We start from the raw sequence: 16,776 nt of genomic DNA on the forward strand, positions 1-16,776 counted from the left end.
TCGTTGTCTCTGATTGAGAATCATACTTAGGTAGCCTGTTTTCCCCATTTTGGTTGTGGGTGTTTATTTTCTGTTTAGTGTCTGTTCACCTGGCAGAACTGTTTCGTTTTCTCTTCGTTGTTATTTTGTGTAGTGTTCAGTTTTTTCTATTAAAATATGACAAACACTTACTACGCTGCATTTTGGTCCTCCTCACCTTCCACCAACGAGAAGCTTTACACCAAAGCCCCATATATCACCCACCATAGCGACCTGTATGCTCTTGTTGGCTGGCCCTCACTACATATTCGTCACCAAACACACTGGCTCCAGGTCATCTATAAGTCTATGCTAGGTAAAGCCCCGCCTTATCTCAGCTCACTGGTCACCATAGCAACACCCACCCATAGTACGCTCTCCAGCAGGTATATTTCACTGGTCACCCCCAAAGCCAACACCTCCTTTGGCCGTCTTTCCTTCCAGTTCTCTGTTGCCAATGACTGGAACTAATTGCAAAAATCACTGAAGCTGGAGTCTTATATCTCCCACTCTAACTTTAAGCATCAGCTGTCAGAGCAGCGTACCGATCACTGTACCTGTACAGCCAATCTGTAAATAGCACACCCAACCACCTCATCCCCATATTGTTACTTATCCTCTTGCTCTTTTGCACCCCAGTATCTCTACTTACACATCATCATCTGCACATCTATCACTCCAGTGTTAATGCTAAATTGTAATTATTTTTGCCTCTATGGCCTATTTATTGCCTTACCTCACTACTCTACTACATTTGCACACACTGTTCATAGATTTTTCTATTGTGTTATTGACTGTACGTTTGTTTATTACTTGTGTAACTCTGTGTTGTTGTTTTTGTCGCACTGCTTTGCTTTATCTTGGCCAGGTGGCAGTTGTAAATGAGAACTACCTGGTTAAATAAAGGTGAAATAAAATAAAAATACATTTAAAAAAGCATTCATTAAGTCAAAGCCGAAGCTTCATATAGCAGTGTAGCTAGGACATTGGCACTCTCAGCCATGCTGTGTAATATATTCTGTCTTTTCACACCTGAACATGGGAACACTACTGCAGGGGCTGTCTGTATATTAATAGCCTACCTGTGACTTCATCTGTAGCATTTGCTGTTATGCACCATAGAGAGAATAGCTACTCTAAAGGTGTTTGGGTGTTATGTGTGAGGGTGTTTGAGCATGTCTGTTTGCGTCTGAGCCGTCATCAGCCCTTTGTCTGAGTGTGTCTGGGTGTACGTGTCCCCTGCAGAGCCAGCCACTGGCAGCCAGGTCACCGTCACAGGGGGCAGGGGAATGTGTGAGGTGGCTGGGGGCCGCTGCCGGCTGAGGTGTGGGGCTGACTGGGCTGACTGTATGTTAGATGGGGGAAGTGTGGGATGTACGTATGTCAGCGACATGAACAGGAAGAGAGCGAGACATTGCCACTATCATACTGTAGCCAATTGGATAACCGGAACAAAGGAGTGTAGAAAACAGACCTATACTTCAGCTGTGCTTGATTGAACTTGCCGAGCACAATGGAAACAACATAATTGTCCCAAAAGTGCAAATCTTGCCCACCTGGTGCCCCAGGCCGCCTCAGTCAGTTGCTCAGATTATTTGAAAGAAAACAAATACCATCTGAACCCTGGTCTTTTCTACATAACAGAATAGCAGTCATTGTGGTGGCTCATCTAATTTCTGATGGGTAATCTCCATCACAGCAGTAGAACGGATTACCCTGACCACAGATCAGCCAGCTGCCATAAATAAGGACAATTAGCTCTGCAGTGAACATGATTTTGCCTCCCATTTTACCCCTGTCAAACCCTGGGCTCAGGTAGTAATTGAATAGTGAATGGAATAGGCCACCAACTGAATCATTCTTTGTCTCTTTGTTATGGAGCCAATCGTTTAATTCTGACCATAAATAGTTTCTGGGCCACCTGTTTTTTTTTCAACAAGATAATTATTGCCAAGGGAAATTAGATATGCAGTAAGTTATACAAAACAGAACATAATACAAGTTTGTCATTGGAAGCTGTGCAACATTCAGTCCACATATAGTTTTTGTGTGTATGTTTTTCCTGTAATCATACTTTAAAAGATCACAGTGCATACTAAATACTAATAGCTATATCCCATAAATGGGAATTGTGAATATGGTAGAACAATTAAACATTATTATCAGAATACATTTTACAAACATCCTTGTGTGTTTGCATTAATGAATTCAGCAGATAGATACATACACTTCCCAGCGTTTGATCCAGTTGATCAGAGGGCGTGTTCCCAGCAAAACAATAGATGCATCTCAGCTGCAGATGCATAAGAATGAGATATGTCCCTGGCTGATTGTACTGGCTGATTTATCCATGACTGAAGGCCAGCCAAGTGGTTTGATATCTGATTGTACTGGCTGATTTATTCATGACTGAAGGCCAGCCAAGTGGTTTGATATCTGATTCTACTGGCTGATTTATCCATGACTGAAGGCCAGCCAAGTGGTTTGATATCTGATTGTGCTGGCTGATTTATCCATGACTGAAGGCCAGCCAAAGTGGTTTGATATCTGATTGTGCTGGCTGATTTATCCATGACTGAAGGCCAGCCAAAGTGGTTTGATATCTGATTGTGCTGGCTGATTTATCCATGACTGAAGGCCAGCCAAAGTGGTTTGATATCTGATTGTACTGGCTGATTTATCCATGACTGAAGGCCAGCCAAAGTGGTTTGATATCTGATTGTACTGGCTGATTTATCCATGACTGAAGGCCAGCCAAAGTGGTTTGATATCTGATTGTACTGGCTGATTTATCCATGACTGAAGGCCAGCCAAGTGGTTTGATATCTGATTGTACTGGCTGATTTATCCATGACTGAAGGCCAGCCAAAGTGGTTTGATATCTGATTGTGCTGGCTGATTTATCCATGACTGAAGGCCAGCCAAAGTGGTTTGATATCTGATTGTGCTGGCTGATTTATCCATGACTGAAGGCCAGCCAAAAGTGGTTTGATATCTGATTGTGCTGGCTGATTTATCCATGACTGAAGGCCAGCCAAAAGTGGTTTGATATCTGATTGTGCTGGCTGATTTATCCATGACTGAAGGCCAGCCAAGTGGTTTGATATCTGATTGTGCTGGCTGATTTATCCATGACTGAAGGCCAGCCAAAGTGGTTTGATATCTGATTGACTGCTATTGGTCACCAAGGTTATGGCATCAATTAACTCATACGGGCTGATTAATTGTTTCTTATTTTCAATTATATGTGTTAATTATTTATATTTTTCGAGTCTCATTCTGTATATTTATAGACGCCGCTGATGACCCCCTATTCACCAGCATCTAGTTAACTTGTTACCTGTTACACCTGTTATGCACAGGTGTGTCTTCTGAAGTGAGTGTCTCCACTTCATTTGTTTGTACAGTACTGATGAAGGCATAGCAGCTGAAACGCATGCTCCTTTTTGTGTTGAGCACTTTGCTCTTTCACCTTTTTGGATTCTTTCGAGCATTGATTACATAAAGTACATTTTTGCATCTGTCACCTTGGTTTTTTCCTTTTTATGGTTTGAGTGTGAGATCCCATTGAAATCTTTAGATGCTTTTTCTCTCGTGCACAGGCCACCATTCATTATAGCCTGAGCACGGACCCTCATACTGGCTCACTGACTCGTGAAAAACATGGCTTCTAGATTTCATGTTAAGTTGTCCACGGTTTAACACATTTAGGACATGTGTTGTTTTACAAACGGACTTCAAAGAGCCTATGTTTATCATTAATACTGCACAGTGTGTCTTTTAAGTAGTTCCTGCTTATAACATGTAACATCTCATTAATCTTGTGTGGTAGGCTGTTAGCAGTACAAAGAGAATATGTTTCTATAGTTGTCACTCAGTAAGGTGAACACATTTTGTATTAATCCAATGAGAAGAAAACTGTTTGTTACACGGAGTGGAACAGGGAAACCGAAGAGCAGACTCAGACGAGGACACTGTAATGAAGTAACCAAGGTATTTATTGAAACACAGGGGGAAGATGAAGTGCAGGCCAGGGGAAGCTCGGGCGGGTTGCAGGAAACCAGGTGCGGAGTCTGGAGCGAGAGGGGCTGGGACAGGGTAAGCAGGTCCGGAGGGGAATCCAAGGGAGCAGTAGAGTGGGGAATCCAGGGCAGAGTAGCAGGATGAGGAGACGTGGGACTGGAGACAGGGACCAGAGTCAGAGCGGGCAGAACTGTAGCGGAGAGGAAAACCGTGTCAGAAAAGGAAAACAGGCACAACAGGATAACAGGATCGAAATAGTAACAAACGGCTAGAAACGTAGACTGACTGAGCAGAGATTACGATCTGGCAGTGTGGAAGTGACAGGACTGAGTATTTGTATTTGTCTTGATTATGGAACAGGTTGCAGCTGGTGGGGACAACTCTGACTCCAGCACACCTGTCTCCGCCCACACAATCACACACACACAGAGAGAGGGAGAGGGAGAGAGCACTGTGGGAGTGGCGGCAAGTCAAGGAGACACAGGATGAGCAGTAGAGGGCGTGTCAGGCGCAGATGTAACACTGTTGATGAACCATGATTAGCCTACCTATATTAATGTAATTATAACCCATTTAACCCTATGTCATGTCATGTCATGTTATATCCTGTATTGTGCTGCTATATCTTATGTCCTGTCCTATCTGGGCTGACTCTGTCCCTGTTCTCTCTCCCCAGGCAGGAGTCTGAGCTGAGGCAGGATAGCAGGATGCTGTGGGTGGAGTGTAGGATAGTGGACGCCCTGCGTGGGAGAAGACGGATGAGGGCCACGGCCGTCAAGCTGCCCTGCTCCTTCTGGTTCCTTCTGCTGTTCGGGGCTGGAGGCCTTGTCCTCTTCATACACCTCCAGGATCTCTCAGAGATGGTCCAGCAACAGGCTCCAGGTCAGTGGGAGAGAGATTCTACCCTATTCTACAGTCAGTTTCTACTGACATGAAACTGGAATGGGTTGATACTATCATCAGTACTATATGTTGTGAAAGAAGCGTGACACACATACAAATAAACCCATATACATCTGTTCACATGCATGTACACATGTATTATATATACTGTTATTGTCAACCTATTGTCAACCTGCTCCTCTACTGGATTAAAGTTTGATAAGAACCGTACCAAGTTTGCTTGATGAAGTAATTGGTTATGAGTTATCATGAGACAATGCCAGGATGTCAACCGTAAATGATGGTGATATCCTTGATGGTGCACTGTGAGTGGTGATTGGTGATATCCTGTGAGGCGTGATATCCTTGGTGGTGTACTGTGAGTGGTGATTGGTGATATCCTTGGTGTTGCACTGTGAGTGGTGATTGGTGATATCCTGTGAGTGGTGAACTGTGAGGGCACCAGTGGTGAACACCTTCTACAGCACCACAGGACTGAGCCACACACTGAGAGATGGAGAGAGAGAGATGGGGAGAGAGAGCTGGGGAGATAGGGCTAGGATCTAGATGGGAGGGAGGGGGAGAGAGAGAGACTACACAGAGAGAGATGGAGAGATGGGGGAGGCTCTATGCACGGCTGTGTGTGGGTCTATCATGTGTCACCTGTGCTGTGTGTCATCATCAGTATCAGACAGGATGAGTGCTGTGTCAGCCTCTCTATCAATAAGAGGTACTTACGGAGAGTGAGAACTCTCCTGGCTCTAATATTCCACTGATTATCAGATGCTCGTGCGGGTCATATCACACACACACGCACACATGCATGCACGCACACACACACACACACACACACACACACACGCACACACACACGCACGCACACACACACACACACACACACACACACACACACACACACACACACACACACACACGCACACACACACACACACACTGCCGAGTGATGGGTATGTCTAACCTAGCAACTGCAGTGCTCGTGGGCCATGCACACTGTAGAAATGGCAAGCAGTTTTGGTTTGTCTATTCAGAAGGAGCACCATGCCAAGTTCAATGTCATGGAGACAAGATAGTGGCATGGCCTTTTTTTATTGAAGATTTTATGTCTATGAGGGGTGGTCTGTTGTAGCTCAGTTGGTAGAGCATGGTGCTTGTAACCTAGAGTAGTGGGTTCAAATCCCAGGTCCATACATATGTAACATTTATGCACGTGTGACTGTAAGTTGCTTTGGATAAAAGTGTCTGCTAAATGGCATATATTATATTATTACGATAAGCACTTAATGAATTTGAAGTATTTAAACTTTAAACAAATTTAAGTAATTGTACTGTACGAGTATCCATTTTCACAGCAAAAGCAAGCATGCACGCACTATCCAGGCACTGATTTAGTTAGAAAGAAACAATGCTAATTTCACAAATGATGTATGACATATTAAGTGTTACAATGAACATTCAGTGACTTCAGTATAGCTTACACCGCTGGAAAGATGATGCTGAACGGTATCTATGCCTTAAGCTACAATGCCTCACTTCCGCCAGAAGCTCATCTCTAATAGTGTTGGGTTTTAATACATTGGATGTCAGCTTCTATCTATCTTCCTCTCTCCACTGCTCATCCTCTTTGTCTGGCTGTGGAGTACAGTCACAGTCAGTGGAGTGCTTTGGTCCCCCATAGTTAAGATAACACTCACAATAGCCGAACAGGAACCAGCAGTTTAACAGGCTGGGCAACAGTCTCTCCTGATCTCCACAGTAACTGTTTAAGGGACAATTGAGGGGAAACCACTAGCTACCAATCTCCTGGGGAAAAGACATGGCTCAAAGTCCTAGGCGCGAGCTGAGATAAATTGCTAACACACATTTTGACCAGTGAGCGTTTTTCCAACACTTAAGGCCTTGTTGTCACAGTGTGGGCCAACGGCTGAGAGGAAGGTCTAGTTGTATGGTGGTGTTCCAGTAAAGGTATGTGTCTTCACTCAAACACCAATAACACATTATTGCCATCTCATTGGAACAAACCCTATGGCAAAGCAAAGTCTTTCTTCATCGGAAAAAAGGACAAGGGCCCGTTGAGTGGACTGGTACCGTATTACACAACTCCACTGAGATCGTGACTAGGTCACCCACTATTCTCTTGTTCCAGTTATAGTATAATTACATAGCAGTAATCCATTTCTTATCCCATTTCCCCTCTGATAATCATTGCATGGAAGAGAGCATGTTAGCTCGACTCGGTTACAGTAGCTAATCTATAGAGATGCTCTGTTTACTGCTGTGCCATGCATTGAATGGCACAAATTGAACAAAGGCACAGTGGTGTGTTTGGCAGTTATTGTCTGATTGCACTCTTACCAAGCAAAGAAAATCCTACCCAACGTCCTTGACATCTTTACTGATCCATGGCTTGGCATCCTCAGTGTGGAGTCGTGGTTGAAAAGCCATCTGCTTGGGGTGAAGACGGTAATGTCACTGTCTTTTTTATATGCAGCATGTCGCCAGGCAGTCAAAGAACACTTCACACATCACTGATGAGATGACATGGAGAACGAAAAATATGTACTAAGGTACGAGAGCCTGTGTACGTGTGTGTGTGTGTGTGTGTGTGTGTGTGTGTGTGTGTGTGTGTGTGTGTGTGTGTGTGTGTGTGTGTGTGTGTGTGTGTGTGTGTGTGTGTGTGTGTGTGTGTGTGTGTGTGTGTGTGTGTGTGTGCGCGCTTTTCCTTAGATGTAGCCAGGTCTCGTTGCTGAAATATAAAACATTTCTCTATATCAGTGGTATTCAAAGTCAGGGTCGGGGAACGGCAGTGGGGTCACCCAATTCCTTTTTTGAAATAAAGATATGTATATATATATAAACACAGTATATTTAGTACTTAGTATTTGTTAGGATCCCCAGTTAGCTGCTGCCGAGGCAGAGTTACTCTTCCTGGGGTCCAAACAGGAAACAACATAACAAATAAAATACATAATATACATACATATACACAGCACTACATCTACATTACAATTGAACCTTTCAGCAGAAGCTCCCATCCAGAGCTATATATATATACACACTGAGTATACAAAACATTAGGAACACCTTTCTAATATTGAGTTGCACTCCCTTTTGCCCTCAGAACAACCTCAATTCATTGGGGCATGGACTCTACAAGGTGTCGAAAGTGTTCCACAGGGATGCTGGCCCATGTTGACTTCAATGCTTCCCACAGTTGTGTCAAGTTGGCTGGATGTCCTTTGGGTGGTGGGCCTTTTTTGATACACAAGGGAAACTGTTGAACGTGAAAAACCCATCAGCATTGCAGTTCTTGACATAAAACGTTGCGCTTGGCACCTACTACCATAACCCTTTCAAAGGCACTTAAATATGTTGTAACGCTGCTGGGTTTTTCACGTTCAACAGTTTCCCTTGTGTATCAAAAAAGGTCCACCACCCAAAGGACATCCAGCCAACTTGACACAACTGTGGGAAGCATTGGAGTCAACATGGGCCAGCATCCTTGTGGAATGCTTTCGACGCCTTGTAGAGTCAATTTCACCCTCTGAATGGCACACATATACAATCCATGTCTCAATTGTCTCGAGGCTTAAAAATCCTTCTTTAACCTGTGTCCCCTTCATCTATACTGATTGAAGTGGATTTAATAAGTGACATCAATAAGGGATTGTAGCTTTCACCTGGATTCACTTGGTCAGTCTATTCCATGGAAAGAGCAGGTGTTCTTAATGTTTTGTTCACTCAGTCTATATAGATTGTATTTTTGGGGGGAACAAAAAATAAGAGTACAGATGGGACAATATACAAGTGTTTTGAGAATGATAATTTGAAAATGTATTAATTGTTAACTTTTCATTTTGATAAGAGATGAAAATGTAATGAATTTAAGGTTATTTGTTGATGTAAATCAAAAGTTATGAAATGATTTTTAGAGAAAATGGGGTCCCCTCTGAAAAGGTTTTAATACCACTGCTCTATATGATCTACCTGTGGAATAACTGTGGATGTATGTACAACTACCCTCTCATCTGGTCCACAACAACCCTCCCTCCATCCCCCCCATCTCTCCATCAATCCCTCTTCACATGGGGACCGCAAGGAACAGTGCATGTTGTTTCAAGCTGGAAGGTAGAATTTGATCTCTCCCCACCAGAGGTCCAGTAATCCTTTAATCCGTTATGTTTGCAGAGTCTAATTTAGCTGTCTCTTAATGTAATTAAATTGTGCTGATGACCTGGCGTGGAGGGAGGGGCTGAGCAGCAATATTTCCATGCAAATCCACTCCAATGAATGTTTGTGGAAAGAAAATATATTATATGACCTTATTATTTCCTCTCCATCCTTTGCCTGTCCACCTCACAAAGCTTCCTTTACAAAAACTACTTGTGCAGACCTGGCACCATCCACTCTCACTCCACTCCACTCCATCCCACCCAGTTCAGTGCATTGGAAATTAATTATTGGCAAAGCTACGTCACTCAGTCATTTTACCTTAAGTGCCATGGTACCCTGACCTTTGACATAGTAGGGAGACCCTATCTCTGGAGATTTGGTGAGAAAACAGAACTTCATTGAAACAGTGAAACCATACAGTACAATAAGAGTTTTCTGCTGTCCTGTTTTGTCTCTGGATCACATGACGATCTGGATGGTTATCTGGAGAGTGTCATGGCAACCTGTGTTCATGCCAAGCCGTAGACGTTACAGATCTCCATTCTCCTCTGTACACCTCAGCCACTGAGGAGGGATAGCCTATTATGGTCTGGCAGAACACGCTGAAACCTGAACCATCCAAGTGGCCTTGACAGCTGAAACTCTGAAACCCTGGATACAGTAGCCTACCTTTGCGTAGATAGGTATTTAGTAGGTAAGTATTCGTCTCGGTACTCAGTAGGTATTGTAGGTATTCATTGTCCACATTGCCAACTCAGTCTGCTAACCTACTAGGGTATCACAATTTCTCAGTGGCAACGCCAAGGTCATGTGGTGTTCTATTAACATCAGTCCCTTGTGGTCATGTTCTGGGCTCTCTGGTCTGGACATAATCTGTTTTCCAAAGCCATCTGATCCCACAACCAATGCTGCCAATATGTTTCCAAATTGATTTTTTTTCTCCACTTTCTTCCAGTACAGTGAATGGCTCATGTCCAGAAAAATACAATGTTATCCCTACAGCAATTAATGCTATACTATTACTCTACCAAAAGACTAAAAGCCATTTACTGTATTTTAATATGCAAGAGAGGCATATCATTATTTGGCTTTTGCCAGTTGTGTTTTTACTGCACAGACTTTAGAGAATGCTCTCTGAGTGTTGGAAAATATAGTCAGTGTGAGACACAGCCACAAATCATATTACTGCAGCACTGAGTCCTGGGCGAGCGATACATCTCCCCTGAACCATTCCTCAGTCCTGGACATAAAACACTTCAAAACAGCTGATCTGGTGCTATCCAGTAAGCCATGAAATACAAAATGTAGCCCAGATCAGAAAGCATCCATATGAGACAGAGGAAGCTACATTTACCAGCAGAGAGGGAAACAAAAAAAGTAGATGCTCTGGTCTTTCCATTTCAACTGTAGTGCAAAGGTCAAGATGCATCTTTTGAGCCTCCCACTAGCACAGACATGGGCAGCTGGCAGCATGCCTGTTTTGAAAGCCCTCAGATCAATAATAAAAAAATATATCATATTTTTGAGGGTAGCGCAGTCAGGGTCTCAACTTACGTTTGCGAGTTAAAACAGTAGAATACGCAAGGTGCAATTTCAAAATTGGTTGTGCATAAGCAGTTTTATGGTTGTGCATAAGCAGTTTTTCTCTTGTTATGTCAGTCACTGACAGTCACTTAATTATCCCACGTCAGCAAAAATGTTGTAGATTGTTAGCTGACAGATGAGAGCAGTGATGAGCTGTGCTAGTGGGGGGTGTCCGCCTGGCCTTTCTCCAAGTGCACGCTGGGCTGTGTTCAAAAACTCCAAAAGGATTGAGAACAGGATGTGGGTTGAGCACCAGGTAGATCCAACAGAGAAGTGACTTTTTGAAAAGTCTTTGAAGGCCGCTATTGGAGCCTGTGCCGCTCAACATAACCAATCTGCCACATGCTGTGCCACTCTAACCCCACAGCCAAGGGTGGGCCGTACTGTACACTGTCCTGCTGGAGCACAGAGAGAACTCCTTCAGTGACCAAAGCCTCAAACACACAGATCTTACGGAGGCAATTGTTTGAGAACTTTTTTCAGAGCATCCTGGTGCATTTACTGTTTACAAACTTGTCATTGCAGTTGTGGAGGCCTTGGACAGAAGTCAATACCATATAACTCAGAGTTTGTACTCGACTAAAATACAGTCACTCACAATTGATCTACCTTCACCCACTGCAGTGCAAATTCAATGCAGAACTTTTTGGGAGGGAGAAAAGGAGATATTTGGCGTTTCCACTGCAGCACAAACATAATTATGAGATCATGTTTTTTGGGTAATTAGAATTAACAGGTGAGCTGGCTGAGCCACAGACGACAGACCGACAGACAGACATACAGAGTCTAGCCCCCGCATTCACTGATTAAAGACAGCACTCTGCCACTCAAAATGACAAGGCCCTGGCCATCAGTGTCCCTAGTCATTCCCTTATCTGTCTGACAGTAATCCTCCGTTTCCTCTCCTCTGCTCTCCATCCCGAGAAAGAGACAGTCTCTCTCCTCTCGTCATGGAAGCACCAAATAATCAGGATGGGATTGGTCATCAAAGGCCTGGTAATGTGCAGCAACATGAATATACATGTCTAATATTGGAGCCAAACCAGCCATCCATTCCCAGCACTCCCTCTCCCTAACCAACTATAGGTTGGTAGAACAGCAGGTAAAGTAGGACTGGGAAGCGGTAGGTAGGTATAGGTTGGTAGAACAGCAGGTAAAGTAGGGCTGGGAAGCAGTAGGTTGGTAGAACAGCAGGTAAAGTAGGACTGGGAAGCGGTAGGTAGGTATAGGTTGGTAGAACAGCAGGTAAAGTAGGACTGGGAAGCGGTAGGTAGGTATAGGTTGGTAGAACAGCAGGTAAAGTAGGACTGGGAAGCGGTAGGTAGGTATAGGTTCTGACAGTCACAAGGAAGGCACCACACAGAGCAGACTTAATAAGTACTGGAAGGGAGTGCCTGAGTTGCGTAACCATGATTTTTCCTCAGACAGGACTGTCTTCTTCTTATGAGGTTGTTGTTCTCTTCAAAGTTTAATTGCTGCCAGAAAGCTTGTCCTCAGGAGGCTCACCGCGAGAACACTTGTCTTTACCACTGCAAAGTCTTCATAGTTTCTCGTAGTCAGCCAGCATCTCCCAGCAGGCTGGAGACAGGCTGTGAAAACCAGTCACAGACACAGAGACAGGTAAGAAGGGCATTCATGCCATCAAAAGGAACATAAAATTTGACATACCAATTAGGATCTGGCTAAAAATACTTGAATCCGATATATAGAACCCATTGCCCTTTATGGTTGTGAGGTCTGGGGTAAGCTCACCAACCAAGAATTCACAAAATGGGCCAAATACCAAATTGAGACTCTGCATGCAGAATTCTGCACAAATATCCTCTGTGTACAACGTAGAACACCAAATAATGCATATAGAGCAGAATTAGGCCGATAACCGCTAATTATCAAAATCCAGAAAAGAGACGTTAAATTCTACAACCACCTAAAAGGAAGCGATTACCAAACCTTCCATAACAAAGCCATCACCTACAGAGAGATGAACCTGGAAAAAAGTCCCCTAAGCAAGCTGGTCCTGGGGCTCTGTTCACAAACACAAACACACCCCACAGAGCCCCAGGACAGCAACACAATTAGACCCAACCAAATCATGAGAAAACAAAAAGATAATTACTTAACACATTGGAAAGAATTAACAAAAAAACACCTGACCACTGACCCAAACTGACCCAAATATCCGCAAAGGGATATTCAATGTCTGCTTTTTTACCCATCTACCAATAGGTGCCATTCTTTGCGAAGCATTGGAACATCTCCCTGGTGTTTGTGGTTGAATCTGTGTTTGAAATTCACTGCTCGACTGAGGGACCTTTCAGATAATTGTATGTGTGGGGTACAGAGATGAGATAGTCATTAACAAACATGGTAACACTATTGCACACAAGTGAGTCCATGCAACTTATTATATGATTTATTAAGCACATTTTTATTCCTGAACTTATTTAGGCTGTAAACATTTCTAAAACCATAATTCCACTTTGACATTATGGGGTATTATGTGTAGGCCCCTGACAACAAATCTAAATCGCATCAATTATATATTCATGTGGAAAAAGTCAACGGGTGTGAATCCTTTCTGAAGGCACTGTACAGTATGTCCTCCTCGTGATCACCCAAAATATGTTGGGCTGGGAGGCGGGCGTACATGCAGAACATCGATATTACTGTACACCACTGAGGCTTCCATCAATGTAATCCCTCCACAAAGACCTTGGCTCTCTTAAAGTATGAGGAAGTTGAAGTCTGGCTGTGGGAAAGGCACCTAGGTATTTACCATCTGTCTGTCTGTCAAATCAAATTGTATTTGTCACATGCGCCCAATACAACAGGTGTATACTTTACTGTGAAATGCTTACTTACAACCCCTTCCCAATGTTGCAGAGTTAAAAATAAGATAAAGAATAACACAAGAGGTATAAAATGCACAATAATGAAGTTATATACAGGAAGTACCAGTACCAAATAACATATTAGCCTAAACAAAATAATACTGAGAAAGGCACATGTCGTGGTGGGACCTATCATTTTGGGGCAGAGAATGACTGAGAAGGTCAGGTCTGGTGGCTTTTTAAAAGGACATTATACTTCAAAATGAATTAAAATAAAATGATGCTGACATCTAAAATATAATTTCCCCCTCCAAAAACAAGCCCAATAACATATTAGTCCATATTATCAGGCATGTGTGCTATTTTAGCAATAATGTCATTTTTAGCAATTAGCATTGTCACCTGATGTTGTCCCACCTGATGCAGCATAGTGGCTATAAATAAATAGGCTGAGGGTTGCCCATCTGCATTTACCCCATTTGGCTAATCATTAGCTAGATCACAAACTCTAAAGTCTAAACATTAGGCTAGCGTGTTGGGGCGGCAGGGTAGCCTAGTGGTTAGAGTGTTGGACTAGTAACTGCAAGGATGCAAGTTCAAACCCCTGAGCTGACAAATTTGTCATTCTGCCCCTGAACAGGCCCACTGTTCCTAGGCCATCATTGAAAATAAGAATTTGTTCTTAACTGACTTGCCTGGTTAAATAAAATAAAAAAATAAATACTTAGCAACATATTGATGATTTGGATGTCCCAGAAAAATATTCCACTGGCACTCAGCCAACCAAGGATAATGTACTTTGAATATAATGTAGGCCTACCTGTCAAACCTGACCCATGATACTCACATCAGCCACTGAAAACAAGATCACACAGTTTTGTAACAGCAGGGGTTCTCATGCATGACTCACTGTTGTTTTTCTCGAAGAGAGCATAAAAGGCCATTTTGAGTCACTGGGATGCTCAAGGCCGGATTCCTTTTGTAATCCATTATCGTCTACAAGCCCTGCCACATCCCACGATTCCATCTTACTCCTATATTGTCATTTTTCATGTTCGTTGTGGAAATTCTTGTATGCGTCCTGTTCCTTGTTTTTACATTTCACCTTTATTTAACCAGGTAGGCCAGTTGAGAACAAGTTCTCATTTCCAACTGCGACCTGGCCAAGATAAAGCAAAGCAGTGCGACAAAAACAACAACACAGAGTTACACATGGGATAAACAAACGTACAGTCAATAACACAATAGAAAAATCTGTGTACAGAGTGTGCAAATGAAGTAAGGCAATAAATAGGCCATAGTGGCAAAGTAACTGCAATTTAGCAATTAACACTAGAGTGATAGATGTGCAGATGAGGATGTGCAAGTAAAAATACTTGTGTACAAAAGAGCAGAAAAACAAAAATATGGGATGAGGTCGGTAGTTGGTTGGATTGGCTATTTACAGATGGGCTGTGTACAGCTGCAGCGATCAGTAAGCTGCTCTGATAGCTGATACTTAAAGTTAGTGAGGGAGATATAAGACTCCAACTTCAGTGATTTTTGCAATTCGTTCCAGTCATTCGCAGCAGAGAACTGGAAGGAAAGGCGGCCAAAGGAGGTGTTGGCTTTGGGGTTGACCAGTGAAATATACCTGCTGGAGCAGGTGCTACGGATGGGTGTTGCTATGGTGACCAGTGAGTTGAGATAAGGCGGGGCTTTACCTAGCAAAGACTTATAGATGATCAGGAGCCAGTGGGTTTGGCGATGAATCTGTAGCGAGGACCAGCCAACGATACCATACAGGTGGTTAGTATATAGGGCTTTGGTGACAAAATGGATGGCACTGTGATAGACTGCATCCAATTTGCTGAGTAGAGTGTTGGAGGCTATTTTGTAAATGACATCACCGAAGTCAAGGATCGGTAGGATAATCAGTTTTACGAGGGTATGTTTGGTAGCATGAGTGAAGGAGGCTTTGACGCGAAATAGGAAGTCGATTCTAGATTTAATTTTGGATTGGAGATGCTTAGTATGAGTCTGGAAGGAGAGTTCACAGTCTAGCCAGACACCTAGGTATTTATAGTTGTCCACATATTCTAAGTTAGAACCGTCCATAGTAGTGATGCTATTCGGGCGGGAGGGTGCAGGCAGCGATCGGTTGAAGAGCATGCATTTCATTTTACTAGCATTTAAGAGCAGTTGGTGGCCACGGAAGGAGTGTTGTTGGCCATTGAAGCTTATTTGGAGTTTTGTTATCACAGTGTCCAAAGAAGAGCCAGATGTATACAGAATGGTGTCATCTGCGTAGAGCAAGAGCGACATCCTTGATATATACAGAGAAGAGAGTCAGCCCGAGAATTGTATTTATTTATTTATTTCACCTTTATTTAACCAGGTATGGTAGGTAAGTTGGGAACAAGTGCTCATTTAAAATTGTGACCTGGCCAAGATAAAGCAAAGCAGTTTGACATACTACAACACATTGAGTAAAACAAACATAAAGTCAATAATACAGTAGAAAAATAAGTCTATATACAATGTGAGCAAGTGAGGTGAGATAAGGGAGGTAATGGCAAAAAAGGCCATGGTGGTGAAGTAAATACAATATAGCAAGTAAAACACTGGAATGGTTGATTTGCAGTGGAAGAATGTGCAAAGTAGAGATATAAATAATGGGGTGCAAAGGAGCAAAATAAATACAGTAGGGAAAGAGGTAGTTGTTTGGGCTAAATTATAGATGGGCTATGTACAGGTGCAGTAATCTGTGAGCTGCTCTGACAGCTGGTGTTTAAAGCTAGTGAGGGAGATAAGTGTTTCCAGTTTCAGAGATTTTTGTAGTTCGTTCCAGCCATTCCAAAAGGATGGCACTGTGATAGACTGCATCCAATTTATTGAGTAGGGTATTGGAGGCTATTTTGTAAATGACATCGCCGAAGTCGAGGATTGTTAGGATGGGCAGTTTTACAAGGGTATGTTTGGCAGCATGAGTTAAGAATGCTTTGTTGTGAAATAGGAAGCCAATTCTAGATTTAACTTTGGATTGGAGATGTTTGATGTGAGTCTGGAAGGAGAGTTTACAGTCTAACCAGACACCGTTTGGACCAGTTGCTGCTGTGGGTGCAGAGCTGTTGGCCGGGGTTGGGGTAGCCAGCTGGCGAGCATGGCCAACCATAGAGGAATTCTTGATTATCATGGATTTATCGGTGGTGACAGTGTTTCCTAGGCTCAGTGCAGTGGGCAGCTGGGAGTAGGTGCTCTTATTCTC

General features: G+C 43.1%; 1 protein-coding gene across 1 annotated transcript in view; it reads left to right on the forward strand.

Moving 5' to 3' along the window:
- LOC118376299 (carbohydrate sulfotransferase 8-like) overlaps positions 1-16,776 on the forward strand; it is a 236,222-nt gene that overhangs the window by 46,728 nt on the left and 172,718 nt on the right. Inside the window, exon 2 of the mRNA XM_052462619.1 lies at positions 4,718-4,923. Coding sequence (XP_052318579.1) covers positions 4,749-4,923 — 175 coding nt within the window. The 5' untranslated portion in view covers positions 4,718-4,748. The remainder of the gene's footprint in view (positions 1-4,717; positions 4,924-16,776) is intronic.

Source organism: Oncorhynchus keta, chromosome 14, assembly GCF_023373465.1.
Source record: "Oncorhynchus keta strain PuntledgeMale-10-30-2019 chromosome 14, Oket_V2, whole genome shotgun sequence".
NCBI lineage: Eukaryota > Metazoa > Chordata > Actinopteri > Salmoniformes > Salmonidae > Oncorhynchus > Oncorhynchus keta.